Genomic DNA, 23,786 nt, shown 5'->3' on the forward strand with positions numbered 1-23,786 from the left:
GGGGAGTGACGGTTTATTTGAACAACAATTGCGGAAGGGCACATAGTATTCGGTAATTTATTATTTTGTTAGATTCACGTTTTGAAGAAAACCTCTTTTCAATCGACGAGCTCGACGTGCTGAGAACTAAAAATGTATGAAACCTGTAGTGAGCTCGACTTTTTGCTTGTCTTTATACACTCAGCCATATAAACCTAAGATTATCATAAGGTCTAACTTATAAAATGGCCTTTAAACAATTTATAAAGATTAGAATGAATTTTATAAGATCGCTTCGAGACGCAGAATCGGCGATTTGAAGGGATATACCGTGAAGTCATCTAGCAATAATGCATAATTCTCTTCAGAATTTCCATGGAAATTTTAAAGGGGTTTTTCCGAAAATTTCTAAACAAGTTCCTCAGATATATTTCCACGAGTTCCACAAAAAAAAAAACGGGAATTTCTCCAAGAACTCCTTCGCGAACTCCTCGGAAATTCTCCCAGGAAGTCCTTGCGAATACCTTCAAAATTTCCCTAGGAATTCATCATGGAATTTCTCGGGAATTCCTCCAGATTATCTTCGGAAATTCCCCCAAGTGGTCCTCGAAAATTCCCCCAGGAGTTCCTCGGGAATTCCTGCAGAAGATCTTCAGCAAATCCTCCTGGAGATCCTCGGGAGTTCCTCGAAAAGACCCTCAGGAATTCCTCCAGGCGATCCTCAGGAATTCCTACAGAAGTTCTAGGAGTTCCTCTGGAATTCTATCATAAGTTTCCCGAGAATTTCTTGAGGAATTGAGTTTCCCAAGAATTCCCATGAATTTCTCTACAAGTTCCTCCATGAGTTCCTAGAAAAATTCTACAGGAGTTTCGCGACAATTCCTCCAGGACTTCCTCGGGAATTCCTCAAGGAGCTCTTAGGAAATTCCTCCAAAAGTTCTTCGGGATCTTCTCTGGGAGTTCATCGGGGATTCCTCTAGGAGTTCTTAAGATATTCCACCTGGAGATCTTCGGGAGCTCCTCCAGAAGATCCTCGAAAAATCATTCAGAAGATTGTCGAGAATTCATCCGGAAGATCCTTGGAGATCCTCCAGGAAGTACTCGGCAATTTTTACAGAAGTTCCTTGGGAATTACTGTCGGAGTTCCTCGGGATTTTTTTCCGGAAGTTTATCGGGAATTCCTCCAGAGTCTCGTCGGGAATCCCTTCATGCATTCTTTTAAAAGTTTGTCGGGAAATCCTCCTGTAGATCCTCGGGAATTATACCAGGAATTCATCGGAAATTCCCCCAGGCAATCTTCGGGAATTCCTACAGAATTCCTCCTGAAAATCCTTGGGAATTCCTCCAAAAGTTCCTCGGGATTTTCTCTATAGGTTTGGCGAGAATTCCTTTGGAAGTTTCCCGAGATTTTTTTCAGAAGCTCCTCGGCTTTTTTCCAGAAGTTCTCTGGAAATTCCTCCAGAAACTCGTACAGGAGTTTCTGGGGAATTCCTCTAGGATTTTATCGGGAATCCCTCTAGGAGATCGTCCAGAATTCCCGCAGGAGCCCTTAGGGAGTTCCTCCAGGAGATTCTCGTACATTCCTCCAGGAGTTGCTCGGGAATTACTCCAGGAGTTTTTCGGAAATTCCTCGCGGAGCTCCTCGGTAATTCTTCCAGGAGTTCCACGAGAATTTCTCCAGGAGATCCCCTAGATCTCCTTCAGATGATCATCGAAAAATACTCCATGAGCTTCTCGGAAATTCACCCAAGAGATCCATGGAGATCCTTCAGAAAACCGACGAGAATTTCTCCAAAAGATCCTCAACAATTCTTCCAGGAGTTCCTTTAGAATTCATCCAAGGATCCTCAGGAATTCCTTCAAGAGATCCTCCGGAATTTCTTAGGGAATTCTTGCAGGAGTTTCTCGGGAATTCTGGAAGTTCATCGAGAATTCCTTCAGGAATTCTCTAAAAAGTTTCTCGGGAAAACCTCCAGGAGTTCCTTGGGAATTCCTCTTGGGATTCCTCAGGAATTTCCTGAGGATTTACATGTTTCTCGGGAATCCCTACAAGAATTCCACGAGCGAATCTTCATAGTTTCTCGAGGTTCTTTTCCGGAAGTTCCACGGTAATTCCTCTTGATCCTCAGAAAACCTACTCAAGAAGTTTCCTGGGATATATCTAGATGAATTTCTGGTAAACTCCAAAAAAAATTCCGAGAATCTTTGGGAAGAATTCCAGAGAAAATGCTAGAGGGATTCTAGATGAACTTCTGGAAGAATTTCCAAGGAGTTCCTAGAAAAAACCTCCTTTGAGAATTATAATTATCAAAAAACTCCTGGAAGAATTTCCGAAACTCCTAGAGGCATACCCGAGAATATCTTGAAGAATTTCCGAGGAACTCAAGAAGAATTCCCGAGTAACTCCTAGAGGATTCCCAAAACACTGCTGGAAAAAATCTGATGAGCACCAGGAGGAATTCCCAAGGAACTCCTAGAAGAATTCCGAGGAATACATGGAGTAATTTTGCAAGGGATTTTCTAGGAACTCCTATGGAAATTCTAGAGGATCTCATAGAGTAATTCTCAAGGAATTCCTGAGGAACTCCTAAAACAGTAGTTGGCAAACTCCTGGAGGAATTCCCGAGGAACTTCTGGAGAAAATCCGACGAAATTCTGACGAATTCATGTGGAATTTCCCGAGGAACTCCTGGAAGAATTTTCGTGGAACTCCAGGAGGAATTTCCGAGGAACTCTTAAAAGAATTCTCTAGGAACACGTAAAGGAATTCTCGAGGAACTTCTGAAGTAATTTCCGAGGAACTGCCGGAGAAATTCCCTTTGAACTCCAGAATGAATTCCCGAGGAACTCCTAGATGAATTCTCTTAGTAGTATTCCTGAATTCTATAGTGAAATTCCAGAAAAACTTCTGGGAGAATTTCCAGGGAAGTTGGAGAAAAGGAATTCCCGAGGAACTTCTTGAAGGAATCCTCGAGGAACTTCTGGAGGAATTCCCAATGAACTCGTGAAGAAATTATCGATGAACTTTGAAAGAATTCCCGAGAAACTCCTGGAGGAATCCTAAAAACTCCAGGAGAAATTGCCGAGGCATACATGAAGGAATTTTCTGGGAACTGCTGGAGAGATTCTCGAGGAACTGCTGGAGAAACTTTCGAGAAATTTACGTAGGACTTCTTGAGAAACCCCTGGAATTTTTTTTTAGGAATTCCTGAGGAACCCGTAAAAGAATTCTCGAGGAACTTCAGTAGAAATTCCCGAGAAACTCCCGGAGAAATACCCTTGGAACTCCAGAATGAATTCCCGAGGAACTCCTGGATGAATTCTCTTAGTAGAATTCCTGAGGAACTTCTTAGTGGAATTCCAGAAGAACTTCTGGGAGAATTTCCGAGGAACTTGGAGAAAAGGAATTCCCGAGGAATTTCTAGAGGAATTCCCAAGGAGCTCCAGAGGAATTCCCGAGGAACTTCTTGAAAGAATTCTCGAGGAACTTCTGGAGGAATTCTCAATGAACTCGTGAAGAAATTATCGATGAACTGTGAAAGAATTCCGGAGTAACTCTCGGAGGAATCCTAAAAAACTCCAGGAGAAATTCCCGAGGCATACATGAAGGAATTTTCTGGAAACTGCTGGAGAAACTTTTGAGGAATTCATGTAGGACTTCTTGAGGAACTCCTGGAAATTTTTTTTGAGGAATTCCTGAGGAATCCATAAAAGAATTCTCGAGGAACTTCAGTAGAAATTCCCGAAGAACTCTCGGAGAAATTCCCTTGGAACTCCAGAATAAACTCCCGAGGAACTCCTGGAGGAATTCCCGAGGAACTTATGGGAGAATTTCCGAGGATCTCTTGCAGGATTAACTGGGGATCCCTTAAAGGAATTCCCAAGGAGCTCCAGAGGAATTCCCGTAGAACTCCTTGAAGAAATTCTCGATGAATTCTTAAAGGTGTTCTGTAGGAGCTTCTGGAGGAATTCCCGTGGAACTCCTGGAGAATATTCGAGGAACTGCTGGAGTAATTACTGAGGAACTCCTGGAGGAATTCCCGAGGAACTCTTAAAATAATTCTAATTTCCAAAGAGCTGCAGGATGAATTCCCGAGGAACTCTTACAGGAATTTCCGAGGCTGTCCTGAAAAAAAAAATCGACAAACTCCTAGAGGAATTCCCGAGGAACTGAAAGAATTCCTGAGGTACTCTAGGTGAAATATCCGAGGAACACCTAGAAGAATTCCTGAGAAGCTTTTGAAGGTATTTTTGATGAAATCCTGAAGAAATACCCGTGGAGATTCTGGAGAGACAACTGTGGAGATCTTAACAGGCTTGGCCAAATCTTTAGAAAAGTCTGCGGAAAATTATGGATGAAGCACTGTTTACAGTTCAAAAGAATTTCTGAAAAGAATTTCAGACAAAAAACCTATGTAATACTCTAGAAGCAGTCTGTTTTTGATTTTTTTTTTTTTGAAAAATTAGAGATTACCCAGCTGAATTCCCAGAGGAATTTCCTTGATGAAAATATTATTCTTTATAAATAATTGTTGATGAAAAAATAATTCAATAGTTCAGCATACTTCTTAAAAATTACATGAAATAGTGGTCGTCTGATTTGATTCGTAGTTTAACTAAAAACTGCTTCAAAATTTCTGCCAATTGACCAAAAAATTTTACATTTGTAAGTTTAAGTTTTTAAAAGTTTAAAATTTTATGTACAAAAATTGAAACGCATTTCATCTGAAATTGCTCCAAGATTTGATTTATTGGATTAGATTAACGACATAAATAAATATTATTTTTCAGCTTTCAAAAGTCTTCACGAAAATAAATATCTCTAGTTTCTGGAACTACTTACCAAATGTATGGGAATCAACTGTGATTGATAATGCTAACGGGGATTCTTGGCTATAAGTCTTTGTGAAACTATAATCGAATTTTGGTTTCATGGCTGACTATCAAATCTCACAAAATATTTTGAAACGAAGTAGTCACACAATTTAATTTTTTTTTGTCAATATTTGAATTTCAATCATCAACAATATGACACATAGGACTAGGGATGCCAGACGATTTTTTTAAACATCTGTACTTCATTTTGAAAAAAAAAAATGAATCCCATGCAAAATCCATATGGAAATGTGTAATCTCATCTTCTTCTGCTTCTTCTTTATGGCTCGACGTCCCAACTGGGACTTGGCCTGCCTCACTTCAACTTAGTGTTCCTTGAGCACTTCCACAGTTATTAATTGAAGGGCTTTCTATGCCTGCCATTGCATGAATTCGTATATTGTGAGGCAAGAACAATGATACACTATGCCCCAGGGAGTCGAGAAAATTTTCCCGACTGGAACGGGAATCGAACCTGCCGTCTCCGGATATGCGTTCCATAGCCTTAACCACTAGGCTAAATGGAGACCTCATACAAATACAAATTATCCATAAGCCCAGTAAACTATATCCTACATAATACGCAATATATACAAATGCTCTAAAATCTATATAATTGGATAAATTTGTATATATGGCTCTTCTTCTAAGGACAGAGAAAATTTCGGTTCATGAAACAAATCCATTTCATCTAACATGCAAGCATTTACCGGATGTACTATTCCAGTTCAGCAGATTAGTCATTGCAAAACATCTGGTACCCATCTGCCACGTGAAATTACAATCACCAATGGGATGTGAAAATTCGCACTTCAGTGCTATCCCAGCTCAGTCTCAAACGACCAGGAAATATCCCATAATCATAACCACTTGCCTGGCAATCACTGATTGCAAGTTTAATTTATTCCCACAAAAGTGCTCCAATAATCCACACGCTCTCCAGAACGCAAATGATCTCATCATCCGGTGATACTAAAAGCCGCAAATATTTACTCCTATCCACAGTTGATAATTGATTTTCCGTTTAATTGACAAATGAACGACGTCTCTCTGCTGGACTCCCCCTGCCTGCCAATACGGTATCTAGGGGAAGGTATAGGGAAATAACAACCCAGTACAAACCACGATCCAAGTTCATGATCACGATCAATTTCTATTGCGGTCGTCGGTCGTCATCGTCGTCACCGTCTGATGAAGAGGTAAAGTACACCGCCAAAGGATAACCAGTCCGCTTGGATGATCGCGCGCCTTATTGCTTCCGGCTAATTCTGGATAGAAACACCGAAAAGTTAAGAGATGTGCAACAACAATGAAGTCAAACTTTTTTGTCTGGGTTAGGTTCATACCACAGGATCATTAAATTAGTCGCGGTGGTCAAAAACCGGCACTTTGTTCGCATTTTTTTGTGCGAATATGATTGTCTTATTGCTGGATGGTGCACAATGAGAGAAAACCAGTTCGCCGCCGCAGTGAATGGGCTTTTGTTCATTGAACTTGTGACGACGATGGTGGTGCGGGGGTGTGGGAGATTCTGAGGTTACTTTTTTGAAGTGAGAACATGCAGATTTGTCAGCTTAATTTATTGATAATTAGGATTTCTTGAAAGGTTTTCGATTTTTATGACAGTCCGTTTTTTTTTACATTGTCAGATCATGTCAAACCTTGTATTTTGATAATCTTAGTGAAGAAAAAAAAATACAAAAACTATCTAGAGAAAACGAGCATTCTGACACTCTCGATCGGATTCTCGGATAAACTAATATGATTGTTCAAGACGACGATGGATCGAGTGATGTGCGTAGTTCGAGTATTAAGGGCATTCTCAAATCCCTTCGAATCTCCCAGAGGGTTACGGCAGGGTTATGGTCTTTCGTAGTTGCTGTTGGATGACTAAAGTATGAAGCCAGGCGAATCGGATTAGTAAATAATGTCGAAGACAAAGTACATGATGGCAAAGGGCTCTAGGGAGGAATAACCGCATCCGCCACTCCGAATTTCTATAGACGGTGATGAAATCGTGTACTTGGGCTCACTGGTGACCGCCAAAAATGACACCAGCAGAGAAATTCAGAAGCGAATTGTGGAAAGAAATCGAGGTTACTTTGGACTCCGCAGTACTCTACGATCGAACAAAGTTCGCCGTTACACGAAGATTAGACTGGTAGTCCTCTATGGGCATGAAGCATGGACCCTACGTGCAGAGGACCTTGGAGTTTTCGAACGGAAGGTGTTGCGTACCATCTACGGCGGAGTGCAGATGGAAGACGGGACTTGGAAAAGGCGAATGAACCACGACCCAAGAATATTCAAGCAAGTTTTGTTCATATATTCTTCCTAGGATTCCTCTGGCGATTATTCAGGGAATTCCGTCAAGAATTGCTACGTAATTGTGTGCCTGTATTCTTTCATGTAGTTCTTCAAACATTTCTGTAAGAATTTCCCAACAAATCTCGAGAATTCTAGAAAATTCTCCAACTTTTCTCAAGGAGTTCTGCCAAAGATTACTTCAAACGATGCCATTCCAGGAAAAAATCAGAGAATCGTATACTATTGAAGAGTCATTTTTTTTTTGCTTTAGAAATGCAGATTTTCTCCTGGATCTCTTTCAGGAATTATTGTTAAAATATCTCCAGAGTTTCCTTATGCATTTATTCAAAATTTTCACTAGAACAACACTGATTCTGAAAGTTCCTCCAGAGGCTTCTCCAGGTATTCCTCCAGGAATTGCTTAAGGTTTATTCAGACCTTACTTCAGGTATTTTTTTCATTTATCCGCTGGTGCTTTAGAAATTTCTCCAAAGATTGTCTCAACAATTTCTACAGAAATTATCAAAGAAATTGACATCCTTCTATGAATACCTGTAGAGGGTTCTCCTGTTCTTTCTGATATTTTTTCAAAGATTCTTTCAAGAAGTTCATTTCATAAAGAAGTTCTCTAAAACTTTTTTCCAGGATGTTTATTGTTTCTGCAGGATTTCCTTCAGGAAAAATTCTTTTATGTAATTATCTGTAAGAACTCCTTCAGAAATCCCTCAGAAATACCAGAGATCCCTCGGAAATTTATTGATGGGATTATAGGGTGATTCGCCAATTGTTGAACAATTAGTACTGGTATTTTTGTTTTCGTTTGTTTTTCCACTTTAGTTGAAAAATATCCATAACGCGTAGATCCACTTACTCCTTCAACTTCCCATTTAATTTGTATTCCCCTAAATTCCGTTTTCTAAGAGAAAATAGAACATTTCGACACTGATCACATCACATCTCGACCCTTGCTTTGTGTTATTACGAAAAGTGTATTAAATTTTCAAAAGATTTTTGGTTGAAATGCGAAGACGACGACTACATCTTGCTCTAGAAACAAAAAGAATAATGATTTTGTTTGTTTTGATCAAGTTATTAGCGAAAGAGAGAGTCGACGAAGAGAAATCGATCAAGTCAGTTAGGCCCTTAAGAAAAATCATTGTCGATTTATATGGGGAGTCTTACCCAAATGTTAAACGCTACCTTTAGCTAGCTCATCCTAATGTTGGACGATTCTCGCCAATTGTTGATTGATCCCAGTTTTGTTCGCAATTGATGACGTATAATCCGACATAAACTTATCATTGACCTATTTTTATTTTTGCCATCAAACCCAACATAGACCACGGTGTGCCAAAAAACGTTATTAACAAATAAAAATGTCCACCCAAATGGCACCCGGCATTCGAAAGATATACTATTCTAGTATCTCCTCTGAAAATTTGAAAATTTTTCATCGAGGGAAACTAAAGTTTTTGTGATTTGAAGATTTTGAGCCATTTCTATAGGATTTTCTTATATGAGTAAATTTAACACGCTTCGTGTGCCTGATATCACTATTAACAAATAAAAATGTACTCCAAACTAACACCCGGCATTCGAAAGATATACTATTCTAGTATCTCCTCCAAAAATTTGAAAATGTTTTATCGAGGGAATCCAAAGATTTTACTGTTTGAAGATTTTCTACTATTTTCATAGAATTAGCTCATATATGGCAATATTGCCATAAAATCTTTCATTGGCTCTCCAAACCATAAACAAATATTAATAAGTTGCACAAACACCATTCCAAAGATACAACATTCAAACAACTTCTCTGAAAATTTGACAACATTTCATTGAAACAATCGCAAATTACAGTGGTTTGAAAATATAAGATATGATAAAGTATATTGAAAATGTAGCAACTTCATAGAATATTATTCCAATTTCTCATGTTTATCATTCCTTGCAATGAATATATATTTTTTAACTTATCTAAAACTGTGATTATATACAGTGGTCGTTTGCTCTTTGCAAAATGTTTACTTTGCAACGAGCGAATGTCATTCGCTAATTGCAACGTCACTTTGACACTAAAGCACAGTCAAACAGACATATTACTTAGACGAAAATTGCTTCAAAAACATCGGTTGGCATCTCACTAGCACCCTCTATAATGCTGAATCCGAAACATTCATTTGCAGGTGTTGTTTCCCTCGGCTCGATGTAACAATTTTGCAGCTGACGACTCCCCCGTGGCTTCATCCATTCATAAAACATGAATGAAGGTTCATGATGGAGTCATTTTTTGTAAACATTGATCGGCGTCGCGTTCATTTCTCTCCAAAATTGAGAGGTGATGTAGGCACAGCAGCGCCACCATGACACATGCGAGCACAGTCCGAACCTCACGTTATTTTCAAAATGACCGTTAAATCATGCGATGATTTAGATTTGAGTAGTATGTATGTTTGTCTGTGACTAAAATACATAAAATACAAATGTCTGTGAATTTGACACTTGATTGCTTTTTGATTGCAAAAACTTGTCAAATTTTGCAATTAGCGGATTTGCAACTAAAAAGCGTTGCAACGAGTGAACGGCACATTTTTTGCGATACTGCTACAAAGCTCAGTAGGTGTTTTAACGTGTTTATAGATAAAGTGATAGTATTGATATCTCCAATGAAATTGAAATCAAAACTTAAAATTGTTGTTACTGATGATCATTCAAATGTAAAATTTCTAAATTCACGGAAAACACGTTAGTAACATGGCGTATAAAAGCTGGCAAGTAAAATGATTAGCATTTAGATTTACTTTCAAAGGTTCAATACCTTGAACATTATACCAACGATTTACAAAGTTTCCTAGGAATACTATAACCTTGGGCTGTTAATTCACTTTAACTCTCGTTTCACCATGAAACATTTTCAAATTCACCGACAAGATACCAACATATTTATAACGTGCTTGAAAACAAAATAAAAACCGGATGTCAAACTCTTAGAAAGTTTATGTAATCAACGCTCACGGCATGCCACATTTTTTATTTGTATTCGAGTAGCAGGTAGAACTATGAAACATTAATAGATTCTCAAACTACGATAATTGAAATTTTCAGAGAAGTTGCTTGAATATTTATTGTACTTTTAGAATATGTGAAACTCATGACACCGTTCAAAACTAGTTAACGTTTTGGGTTAAGAAAAAATAATAGGGGTTTGGGATCCTAGAAACTCTAATGCGTATATCAATTGAACACCCCAAGTTCTCAATTCAAACTCCGGTCTTGAACTGTTAAGTCCCATTCCAATATTTTTCGGAAATTCTTCCACTATGACACTTATAGGGTTACAAAACTCTGTTCTTCTTTTCTCATCTCATATTACGATGTTTTTTTTTAATATTGTTGAGCAGTGTTATTATTTGTGTATGATATGAAGAGCAATATTTCCATATATGAGCTAATTCTATGAAAATAGAGGAAAATCTTCAAACAGTAAAAACTTTGGTTTTCCTCGATAAAACATTTTCAAATTTTTGGAGGAGATACTAGAATAGTATATCTTTCGAATGCCGGGTGTTAGTTTGTAGTACATTTTCATTAGTAAATAGTGGTATCAGGCACACCGTGCGAGCATATTTACTCATATAAGAAAATCCTTTAGAAATAGCTCAAAATCTTCAAATCACAAAAACTTTAGTTTCCCTCGATGAAACATTTTCAAATTTTCAGAGGAGATACTAGAATAGTATATCTTTCGAATGCCGGGTGCCATTTGGGTGGACATTTTTATTTGTTAATAACGGTTTTTGGCACACCGTGAGACCCTACTGTTATCCGATTTGGGTCCAAAAGTGGTCCAACATTTGATAAAATTTGACCCGCCATCCGATTATTTTTTACGCGGGATTTTTCCAGGCTATTCGTGTTTTGTCGCCAGTTTGTCATTTGAATGACAATTCATTCAAATGACAAGGAATCGATTCTCATTTGAAGAGAGCTCTAGTGGATTGAAATCGTTTTAAACATGACTAGATGCAAAATAAATGATTGAAAACATTTGACTAGAAGACTAGAAAACATTTGTGGGCTTCGTGGTCGTGCGGTTAGTGGCGGCAGTCGTCTAGGCGTATAGTAAGCCTTGGAGTGTGGGTTCGATTCCCGCTCCAGTCGGTGGAAACTTTTCGTCAAACGAAAAATTCATCGCTGGGCCACTGGGTGTTCTGTGTGTTGTCCGTTGTGTAGTGTAAGTATAATAAAATTTTAAACATCGTCAGCTGCATAAGCAGATTTTTCATATTTTTTGTAGTGAATATTAAACCTCAAACTTAGCTGCATATGAAAGCCTTAGGTTTAAGATGTAACACATAAAAAATTGAAAAAAATCTTCGAGTACATATTGAGATATAAAGTTTAAAAAATGTGTTCAAAAATCTTATAAGTTTTACTAAAAGTTTTATAACTTTCAGAAAACTTATTCGATCTCGCTCAAAATTTTACCAATGGAGCTTTAATATTTCGGTCATGATTGGTCAAAATTTCAGCGTTTTTGGTTGACGCATAAAAAAGTTATAAATATTTGAATGAAAAATTATTTTGACAAAAAAATTTATGTACGGACAATTGTTTGATACACTGTACATTTCGCCACCATGCTCTTTTAACCCACGAGCGATCGCGCTGTTGTATTTTGTACAACACGTTGAAAAAATCTCGCTCTTTGTACTCAGCATTAGCGTGGTGCTGACGCAGGTAGTCAACCGCGCGAGTTACGGAAGGTTAAGGACAAACGTCTTGAAATCTCGCTTCAACCAGTGCTGGAAACGTCATTTCGTCATATCTAAATCCAACCACATCCAGCTCATTTTAGAAGTTCAACCTGAGAATGTCACGGAAAAGCCTATCTTTTTCGAATATTTAAGATAAATGTCATGGACTACCTTCGAAAAATGCCAATGATATTCATGATGCATATCAATTGGCATTTTCCGAAGGTAGTCCGTGACATTTACCTTAAACATTGAAAAGCGCTTTTACCGTGACTTTCTTGTAGAACTCGTATAGCCACACAAGTTTTTCATATACCATATTATCAGGTTGTGCTTCTAAACTGAGCTGGATGTGGTTGAATTAAGGTAAGTCAAAATGACATTTTCATCACTGGCTTCAATAGTGCAGGAGTACTTCAGGCGCACAAAGCTCAAGAAACGAACGCCAAACAACAATACATATTTTATTTAATTCTTGTTTACTAGTAATAAACTTAAAATAAGAAGATCAGGTGTGCTGGTTTTGTTAACGATGAAATCGTGCTTGTGTGCTAAAATCGACCAATGTGCCGGACATTTTGGGATTACAACAAGTCTGTACATTGGCACAGTTTCTTCGGAGAAAGGAATTTCTTGCTAGATGGCAATGGAAGAATTGGCCCATTGATATTATTCAAAGCAGTATTGAAAAGTTGCAAAACGAAACAAAAATCAACTTTCAACAAATAGCATCGAATTAGGATAGCAATCATAATTATAACCCACGCGTTTTGCACCACTTCCTTGCCAAAACGGAGAACTTACCATCTCCTCATTGCTTGTCTTTCTTTCTATAGGAAGAACTCACATTTTGTGAGTATGCCGGGAGTGGAATTCGATGCCATGTTCGCATATCTATCTGTATTCATATCATACGATGCAATTCCCACGCAATGCGCGTTCCAGAAGCTACTTACATCGTGTTCGCTGACATGCAAATTTTCCATGCAAAAAAAAATTATACAAATCACTCAATTCATAACAAACGATTATTCATCAACCCAAATGGTCGTCCCGGACAGCAGTAGCGGGGACGCCTCCAGAACCAGTTGAACCAGTTGGGACCCTTGTCACTTTTCGTTAAGTCATGATATGGTAAATAGCTATTGCGTTCCCGCAGGTTTCAACGTCAATGACGCCGGTCGGTAGTGCTACGTTATTTGTTTACCACTGGTTTTCCTCTCGAGACACTTTGCTTAGCAATTATTCTTGCTTACATTGCGTCACTTCTTACCGTCCAGTGTCCAACTGTCCTGGATCTATATTTTCTGCGTGGTTTACTGGTAGAATAAATCCCGCCGTTTGCGCATAATGCGAAATGCGTGATTCCTTATTTGAATTTCCAATAAATTAACACGACTTGACACGGATGTCTATCAGCTATGATCGCTTGATTTGTCACGATTGCAATCGGAGACATTTATTTACTGCCAGCGAACTTCTGTGACAAGAATTTATCGTCTGACGGAAAACAGAATTCGTTCAATATGACTAACACGCCCCGTTACTTTCCTCCTTTCCATTTGCAGAATCGACGTCCGTCAGATTATACTGCTGTCACGGCCCAAGAAGGGCAAAACCCTGGAGCAGCGATGCGACGAACTGTTTGGCAGTGTGGTGTTCATGAACCTGAAGAAAAACTACCCGACCTTCATGGATCGGGTCAAGATACTGGATGCGGACCTTCAGCATCCGGGTGTGGGGCTGTCGGAGGAATCTATCGACTACATCGTCAAAAACGCACAGATTGTGTTCCACGCGGCGTCTGACGTCCGCTTCGATCAGGCCCTGAAGAAGGCTATCGAGGTCAACGTACGGGGCACCCGGGATCTGCTGCGGATCTGCGAGAAAATCATCAATCTAGAGGTAAAACTAGCTTTTGAATCAAACCTCAACGGATTTGATTTATGCAACGATTATCTATATCTTCCGAATCAGCTCTTCATCTACATCTCGACGGCGTACTCCAACTGTCCGGAAGAAACCATCAAGGAGGAGTTCTACCCACCTCCGTCGGACCCGGAGAAGATGATCCAGCTGGTGGAGGCTATGGATGAGCACTTTGAGGATCACATCAACAAGACGATCAACGAGTTCATTCACCCGTGGCCGAACACCTACGTGTACACCAAAGCCCTCACGGAGGACATCGTGCGTCAGTTTGGCGAGTTGCTTCCGATTGCCGTCGTTCGACCATCCATTAGTAAGTAAATGATTTTATTTTGAAGGTCACTTCTATTGGAACGAACACAGTCGGTTTGATTTATTGGCATAACTTTTTGTTAAGCAACATGCACATAGTTTATGCAAAATATCTTGAAAGCCAAAAACTTTAAGTTAAGGATTTTTTTTATTATTGTACAAATTGGTACCAAGGTTCTCAGAATCCAATGATTTTTTTTTCACAGGTAGGGTTCACACAGTGGGTGGTCAAAATGTTTGGGATAAGCAACTTTTTTTCTCTCACAAAAATGTTCAACATGCTGTAACTTTTCATAGAGTGCATCAAAAACTCAAATTTTGAGTTTGACAACCTATTAAATGTGCATCATTGGTACAAATTTGAGCTCTATTGGTAAATCTTTCACGAAGCTAGAACTGTTCTCGTAAAACATTATTTTTATAACAACATATTATTGAACTGTAATAGGAGGAATTGCCTATTCTCAGTCGTTTTGTTCTCTTCGTCTGTGGTTTTTTTTTTAAATCTATTGAAATCAGAGTTGGTTCTCAAATCCTTCCTAACTAAGCTGAATTATATGGCCAAGTTTGAAGGAATTTGGCTGACAAAAACCCCCCATGACGAAGAGAACAAACCTACCGATAATACCCATTGTCACCCAATCTCGGAAACCAGTGAACCGAAATGAATGAAATTTTGAACGTTTACTAGCAAAATATTAATGCTTCACAAGATATTAAAACATAGATTCGTATTGAACGTTGAAAAAAGTTATTATGGAGTGACACTTTTTGGATCTTTCTCAAAAAAATGTATTTTTTTTACGTCGATGTTATTAAATTTTAGTTTTGATATTCAAATATTTTAAACTTCTGTTCTCGAGATATCTCTGATAAGATATATTAGAGTCTATTTGGATTAAAGGACATTTAGTAATTTTTGTATACTATTGTAAATTGGACTTATTTTCCTTTGCATGGGTAAAAATGTCAAACCGGTGTAACTTTATACGTCATGAGGAAATATTACATTTTATAATGTCGTATCAAGTATCAATGGGTCTGGGACCATTTGGGCAGGAGCACCTATTTTGGGCACTTGCTGCTATAACTCAGTCAATTTCGACCCGATTGACTTGAATTCCTGTACATGGCTAGATACTGTGCGTATCTGATCGTGTCTCAAAAATCTAGTCAATCGGTTAAAAATTGACTGAGTTATAGCAGCAAGTGCCCAAAATAGGTGCTCCTGCCCAAATGGTTGATGAACATTAAAAATTTCATTTCATTCGGTTCACTGGTTTCCGAAAAATGACAGCTCAAAAATAAGATGTCTTAAAAATAGTGTTTTACGAGAACGGTTCTCCCTTCCTGACAGATTATCCAATCGAGTTTAAATGTGCAAATTCATAAATCAGCAGACGATGAGTAGGTCTTAAAATTCACGAAGAAAATGCATTGTTTTATGAAGAGCCAAAGTTGAACAATTGGTATGGAGATATATTCACTATTGTTTAGACGGTCTCGAAAGTTATACACACTTCGAAGCTGATAGGTACTCATTATTTTCAAATTTCCCTGTTAATTATCTTCAGAATAATGTCAGCTGAAAACCTCAACAATATTTATCTAAATCTCAGGCCTCTAGTAGACGGCATTGTTGGAAGATACCTATTTCTGTGAAATTTCTGAGAAAATAATTTCTTTCTCGTGAATTTTAGAATTTGATTTCTACACAAAAAAAACATGTTCCAAATATGTAGGTAAGATTGATTTAGAGAGTATCCAGATACTCTTGGAAACAACTAGTCATATGCTAAGATTATTTTCATTAATTTTCGAATAAATTTGTTGAACAGATCTAGCTATTGTTGATGACAAAGTGTGTAGATCATATGCAGCCTGCTGGTCTGAAAAGGTGATTTCTATGGGATCAGAAATAACAGGTAAAACTTACACCACAGTTTCTTATTACATTCACGGAGAACTGTCTAAAACTGTTGGAGTAGAGGCATTATCCGTGATTAAACAGGCCATTTGTTGGATGTCATGACATTGCGACATTTAATAAAATGCGTCATTTCACTATCGTTACTCAACCTACTGGAAGGACTTTCAATGAACCACTAAAATCACCAAAACGGTCGCTATGGAATAAACAGATAGCGCCACCGTAGCCTTGTGGGTTTGACATAACTCCACTGCTGTCACAATGTTGATGTCCATATACATTGGCGCCTCTGTTTACATGCTACGAATGCTAGAAAAGTTTGCTTCATTGGTCCATCCCGAAACGCGACATCATAGCCAGAAGATTTTCAAACAGTTCTGTTTTAAACGTAGATTTTCTGAGGCATCAGTACAGCTCTTTTCATGATGGTGAATCTCGATTGAGGCATAGAAGCTGGAAGTGGAACAGGATCAGAATCAAGCGTAGTGGTTTTGGATCGCCGAGTCACGTGGATCGCCGGAAGCAGTGTTGCATTGACGTTGAAGAATTTGAGAAGTTTAAAGGGCTTTCTCGATGAAGATGACCCGTAACCAGATAGGCACTTGGAGCTCGGTGAAGTTGTGCCAAGGCAAATTCGTGGATAGGTGGAAGGCGTTGTCCACCATATCTGCCTTATTGTGGAAAAGACCAACTATAGCTTGGTCATGGACGCAACGGACGCAAAATAGACTAGGAGCAAACTTAAAGAGGTTTTTCAAGATGACGGAATCTTTCGGCGGATCAGTTTGCTGTACCAGTTTATTTCGATTCGGTTAGAACATTTTCAAACAACCGAAGCGTACATGGATGCCCATGATTACTAAACGTCACAAACTGGACGTGAAGCTTCTAAGAATCAGCAAAGATGAAGGTGTGTTAGACAGCAGCGAGCCGGCGTAGGAATTCGAGCAAGCGTAAGGATGACTGCTGTACCAGCTTTAACAAGTAAACCTGGCCTTTACGCTGCGAATTATCCGGACAAACCTAGATCGACGAAACGCAACATGGGGTGCGCAACGTGTGTAATATTTGCCATTGGTGATGTACAGCAGGTATTGTAGCGACCGGACCGGGACCTTTGGATAGAAGCTGTACGGTTGTTGATCGAAACCCACGAGACCAATGGAATATGGGAGCGTCAAGAAATTTCGAAGGAGCGAAAGGTCATTCGGAATAAGTGAGCGTTTACCACCAAACGAGTCGTTGATGGTCAGATCGAGCAGTACAAGGCTTGCTTGATTGTCTAGGGATGTTCGCAGAGCCCAGGAATCGATTTCGAGAACGTTTACGTTCCAGTAATGAGATACTCAACAATTCGATAACTGATGACGAAAGCGGCAAAGCACGATTTGGAGAAAGACCGGATGGATGCTGTAACTGCCTTCCTACAAGGCACACTGGATGAAGAAGCTATATACGTGAAGCAGTGCAAAGAATTCACCGTGGAGCCGATGAAAGTCTGTAGACTGAAGAAAGCCATGCAGGGGTTGAAACAATCCAGCCTGGTATGGAACCAACAGCTGGACGCTGCCCTACGCGAATTTGAACTTCTAACGTTACTTCAAGATTTTAGGCGACAAAATGCTGTTCGTAACTCCGTACAGCCGTGTTCATACAACTTGCAGTGAAAGCGAATTTTCGTACAAAATAGTCAAATTAGGCATTCTGTATCTTTGTTCTCCTATGACAGATTGATCCAAAAAATTGACAGCGAACTACAAATATAGCCTACTTTATTATCGCAAAATTTAGATTTTTCGAAGGATAGGATGTGATAATAGAAATTCGCCTGCCTTGTTATTTTTTTCGTTCGATTTCGTTGACGATGGCAATCCAGAGCTGCTACTTTTCTTTATTCAAAATCTATCATTTGATTTAAAGTTAACGATTAAAATTTGTATGCATATTTCGCATCGTAAATCATTATTAGCAATTGGAATAGCATAACGTGCACGTAAAATTGATTTCAAATGAAAAGTTCTTTCATTAACCCTAAAAGGGATACCTGGGGTCCATTGGACCCCAGGCGCCTTTCAGAGCTCGTCTTTGATGGAACACACTCAGCGAGGTGACGAAACTGAGGCCATGAAGGTATCCCTTTTAGGGTTAATAGTGGAACAAATTAAAAAAAATGCACCAAATCAATGGTATTAATCAATATCCAGACATTGGAGCCACTTAAGGTTGATTAACATTTGAATGCTATCATTTTTAAGTTCATTAAACTTGAATAGAAAAATACAATGATTTTAAATATAGGTATCACGTGTCAATCCAACAAACTAGCAACACGGCCAAACCAATAACAAAGCAATCTGATCGCAGCAAATGGATATCAAATTCGACCAATCAGCGACTGGTCTCCGTTTGACAGCAAAATGGTATGTATAAAATCGGCTGACTAAAGCCTGTATCCGCAATAATCGGGACACAAAAGTACGGCAGTAACTCTGTACTGAATGAATAAAAATTGGCCAAAAATTAACTGAGAACTCTTTGGTGTATGTTAATCACTTGTGCATAATTTCATAAAAATCGATGCATTACTTTTAATTGTGGATGAGAAACAAACAGACGACGTTTTTAAGATTTTGTACAATCATCACCAATTTTCATTCGCATACTAGATGGTTCTTTTCCGCTACAATTCAAAGTTCTGTGAGGATAATTATGAAATTTCATGAGCAGTTATGATACTTATAGATACATTTTCTTGCAAAATTTCATCAACTTTTATCAATTGGATTGAAAGTTCCTGGTGTTGATAGGGGATAGTGTTAGTGAACATGTTACATGTTTTTTAGGTGCGATGTTTGCCAATTCATAACTTTTAAATATCTCTGTCAATTTTCATGAAATTTTCACAGAAAGTAGTTGATTATGTGTTTATTATGCCTGCAAAATTTGATGATTACACTAGTTTACAGCATTTTTGAACTCGGTAAGCTGATGATCGTTTTTGGTGTAGAATCAAGCCCTGAGTTCGAAAACGCGAAGGAAAAAAATTACAGTAGAGCGGAAAATTTGATGATTTGAAATCGACTTTTGTTCTATTTTTAAGCAAAGTCGCTCACTTTATACATCTTATTCTCCGAAATCAATGCTCCGATTGAGCTGATTTTTTTACTGTAACTCGCCTACATATGAAATACAGAAAAAAAAACAATGAGAAAGAATTGTTTTTTCTTATTGAAAAAAAAGAATACATTTCTTCATATATTTTTGGAAAATTTGCTAAAATTTAAGGAGATCGTCCCTAAAACTCGCTAATATCTTGAATTTCATCAATCTGACGCAAAACCAGCATTCAGATGATCGAATGGTATTATATTCAGCTTTTAATTTATGGAAAAAGATTTAAAATTGGTTGATCAAAACGCAAGATATTTGAATTTTATTAAATTCCATATTTTAAAAGGTTATAAAACTCGATATTGAGCTAAAACTTAAAAACTGTTCTACTTAAAATTTTTTGAAGCACGGTTTCGAAATCAGCGCTAAATTATGCTTCAAAAATTTTGGTCGTTGACCGAAGTTCACGACTTTTGTTTTATTTTGTAAACTGGTGTTATTGGTGTAGTACTTTCAACAATACAATCGAAACAATAAGGGGTGCTCACTAATTGTTGTCTGAAGGGCTAAAATCACGGTCAGCCCCAATATATGTTTCGACTATAAAATTGTTGATAGTGCATCGATTTATTTGATTTATTTTGCCTATGTAAGTAAAGAAGATTGAGAGCTTTGTGTTCAAAATTTCAGTCATTTTCTTTATCAAATTCAAAAGTTACAGCGCTGACAAGCTAAACCAGAGGCTGTACAAAATTCAATTGCTGGCGTTCCACTGTTTCATTGCTACAACAAAAGGTACTTCACCGATTCACATGAAATTTTGCAGGTGAAATGAACAATCTGAAGATATTATCAGGCAAAATTTGAGCAATTTTAATGTATGTATCTATTGCAGTGTTACAGCCATATTTCTGTGTCTCGATTATTGCGGATACAGGCTTTACGTGACGCATCCTATCCTAGGCAGAACAGTTAAATACTACGTGAAAATGTTCAACATAATAGTACCCGCATAAATCAAAACCGTAATAGAACCACATGGATAACAGTTTATATTCCACGCAAAACAGTAATGGTTATGGTTTGAGAAACCATAGACGGACCATACTGGGATAAAGTTTCGACCTCAAGAGCTACAGTTTTTAGAGACCCGACCATATGAGAAACGGGTTGTTAAGTATGTTTACCGTTTCAAAATCGCAATTTTCCCATAGGAATTTCGTTTGCCAACTGTAATGAAACCATAACCAGTTTGGTTCATGTTTCGGCCACACGATAGTTCGAGCTGTGGTTCCAATATGTTTCAACCATTACGAATAGAGCGTGCTTTCGGGCACTCGGTATTAATTTGTAAATTATTGAAAATTGAAGAGAAAATAAAAACACATAATTACCTGAATAATATTCAATAAGGATTTATTTTCTGCATGCCAAATTAGTTCAAAACTCAATATGAAATTTAGAAAATCATGTAAATGATTAAACATGAAAGACACTACCTTGGTTCAGAACTTGGTTCGGAATCACTTTTAGGGTGCCGTCGTGGTCATCGTTTGAATACGTTGCTTTTGAAATGGATCCAGAAATCGTCGCAGTTGTAGTTTTGCTAACTGATCCTCGTCTGGAGTGTGCATCCTTCTGCAAATTCTCCTGCTTCGAATCTTCCATGAGATCGTGCCTGTGAAAAAAGCATCAGTGCGCGTAAGTTATCCGCCCATGTTGAATCGCAATAAAATGATAAAACCCCTGGATAAAACACTCACCTTCATATAAGATTATTAAAAATCGCATCTCCTTCTCGATGTCGTTTGTTCTTTTTAACTTTAAACTGGCAAATTAATTAGAAATCAGGAGCAAAAGTACAATCGAAGAATCCTGAGGAACCGATGAAAACAAACACGGCTGATTTTTCGCCTCCGAATGCCGAACTGCCAGACTGGGGAAAATTGGATGGACATCAATATCTATGGTACTTCTAATGTTCGATAAAGTGCCTCCACAGCGGGATCATTTCCAACAGTAAGTGGACAATAGCTGATGATGTAACAATATTATTAAATTCCTGCGATATCGTTGTACCATAACGAACCGAACATACGTGGAGAGTATGATGAATAGGTGACAACAAAAATAATGGTAACGTTAATTTTCGAACCGTTTTAGGTACAGTAAATTTCTATGCGGGTAGCATTTGTTTTTTTTTTTTTTTGTTTGGCAATTACTATTATATTTTTTTCCTTGTTTTATAATTTTGACGTAGTTGTCCGAATAGCGTGCTAATTTTGTTCCTTATTTATGATAAAGCAGAAATTCAATTTGTTCACACTGTTATTATTTTGAACAATTTCACATAGTTTTCAATTTTTTCAGAAGTTTCGAAAAACTCTAAATTTTGATATAACGAAATTGATCATATTTGTAGTTCATTGTCAAATTATCAAATCAATCGGTCAAAGGAGAACAAAGTTACAGCATGTCAAAGTTGGGTTTAATGAATAAAAAATCCCAGATTAATTGTTGAAAATTTAATGAAAAACCTATAGTAATGTCACTTAAAAATAACAGTACAAATCCTGAAGGAATGTTTACTAAAGTCCATAATAAAATTTCTTTAAATCTCGATTTTGCTAGATTTTCTAATAATGTTTCTCTAAATGTTCAAGGAATATCTTAAATTGAAATTATTAAATAATGCTTGGAGAGGCTTCTTACTGAAATAATAAGGGAATTTTACATTTAAGATTTCCTCATTATAAAAAAAAACGAGAAAGATCTCATGTCTTTAGAATGTTTTCTGTGTTTCAAAGTTTATACAAAGTTTGATAGTTGGAAAAAAATACGAAAATAGTACATAGTAAGAAAATTATGCGACCTATCGACATTAAGCTGGGGAACTAGTACAGCTAGACTACATGCACAAAACACTTGAGGCCTTGGCTGCCGTAATTCTGCAAAGTAACGAAAGTGCCATTCTAAGATTCGACGTATTTTTGAATATATCTGGAGAAATAATAACACTACGGTATGCTTGCTATATTAAGATGCAATATCTAGTCGTAATTTGGCATTAAAGAAAAAATACTTGGATAACTACCGTAAACCGGGGTCAAATTGATCAGCGGGGTTAAATTGATCATTTGGATACTACATTGTAAATCCATACTCTTAACTCCTAAGCGTCGTAATGATCTCAATTTTTTTACGTCATTTGGTTCGTAGATGTCTAGAGATGAGTGTAGACTTTTATACTTTTAGAAAAAAGTTAGTTTTGTCTTATATTTTATTAACTTGCAATGTATTTTTCATTTAGCTGAAATTATTGCTACTAAACAATCGATTGCAAATAGGACTTCCCGTAAATTTTCTATCTTAACATTTTTGTGGAGCCTTGGTTGGGAAGTTATGTAGCTAATAAGAACATGAAATAGTTAAAAAAAAGTTCATTTTATTGAAAAAAGTCATTGTTTCGTCCAGTGGTTGATTTAGGCTCCTACGTTGTGTTATCTTTCTCCCGGGGGACTCGAAGAAAAACGTGATTAGTAAAAGTAGTCCGTTCTTCTTCGAGTCCCCCGGGAGAAAGATAACACAACGTAGGAGCCTAAATCAAACACAACGTAGGGGCCTATCAACCGCTGGACGAAACAGTCATTTATAGTGATAGAAATCATTTATTTTAAATTAAATTGCCTACCTTCAGGGGTTTGAGGGGAAGTTGCACAATTTAATTTTGCATTTAAAGTATTAAATTCACTAGTTGTAAGATTTTAAACGCGTTACAGGTATGTTCCGTTTTTGTCACTATCCGATTTCGTCAACATTTCATTCCGTTTTTGTCAACACTAAAGTTTTTGTCAAATTTGTTGCTTCAAATACGAGTTTTTTATAGTTTAACATTAATCTTGAGGCAATGCATTCATGAGTGAATTTGAAGCAACCACCAATGATGGCATAGAAGACGCATACGCTACAATAGCTTTGAACACCAAATTCAGCTGTAGATAATGTTAATTTATGCTTTCTCTCACGCATAATTTTACTGCTTATTTGAACATGAGAAAAATTAAACTAATAGTCCGATAGAAAAATTACTCTAGCTCTACGTACCAACTGGAACTTGGCCTGTCTCTTCAAGTGTTCTTCGAGAACTTAAATAGTTCGGGGTTTTACCCGTCATTGCCTGATTTTTTGCACTAAAATCTTTTTTACAAGACTTTTTTTAAGTGCAATAAATTCCACGCGGTTTTCTACACGATTTTCTTGAAAGTACGTGACGTGCTGAATTCTTTTCTTCTGGTCGCTATTTCTTTTCGACGGGGTTCAAATTTCAACCAGAGATCACTCTTGTCATTCTTGATACCCTGTCCAAATTTTCCCGTCTGAAACTGCTATATTCACTAGGTAAACTGGAGATTCATATAGAATTTTGTCTAGGATTTCCTCTTCCGATTGCTCTAAAAATGCAATCTTGGTTTTCTTCAGTAATTTCTACTAGCGATTCTACCTTGTATTCCTCCAGATTATTTAATGGATTTGTCGGCGCAGGAGTCGGCAAGCTGGCAACCCTGTCAGCCACCGTTCCCAAAGCG

General features: G+C 37.7%; 1 protein-coding gene across 1 annotated transcript in view; it reads left to right on the forward strand.

Moving 5' to 3' along the window:
• Positions 1–23,786, forward strand: part of LOC109406410 (fatty acyl-CoA reductase wat-like) — a 68,763-nt gene that overhangs the window by 25,532 nt on the left and 19,445 nt on the right. The window contains 2 exon segments of the mRNA XM_062853663.1: positions 13,487–13,823; positions 13,896–14,160. Of these exon segments, the coding sequence (XP_062709647.1) occupies positions 13,487–13,823; positions 13,896–14,160 (602 nt within the window).

The sequence above is a fragment of the Aedes albopictus genome, chromosome 2 (assembly GCF_035046485.1).
Source record: "Aedes albopictus strain Foshan chromosome 2, AalbF5, whole genome shotgun sequence".
Classification (NCBI taxonomy): Eukaryota; Metazoa; Arthropoda; class Insecta; order Diptera; family Culicidae; genus Aedes; species Aedes albopictus.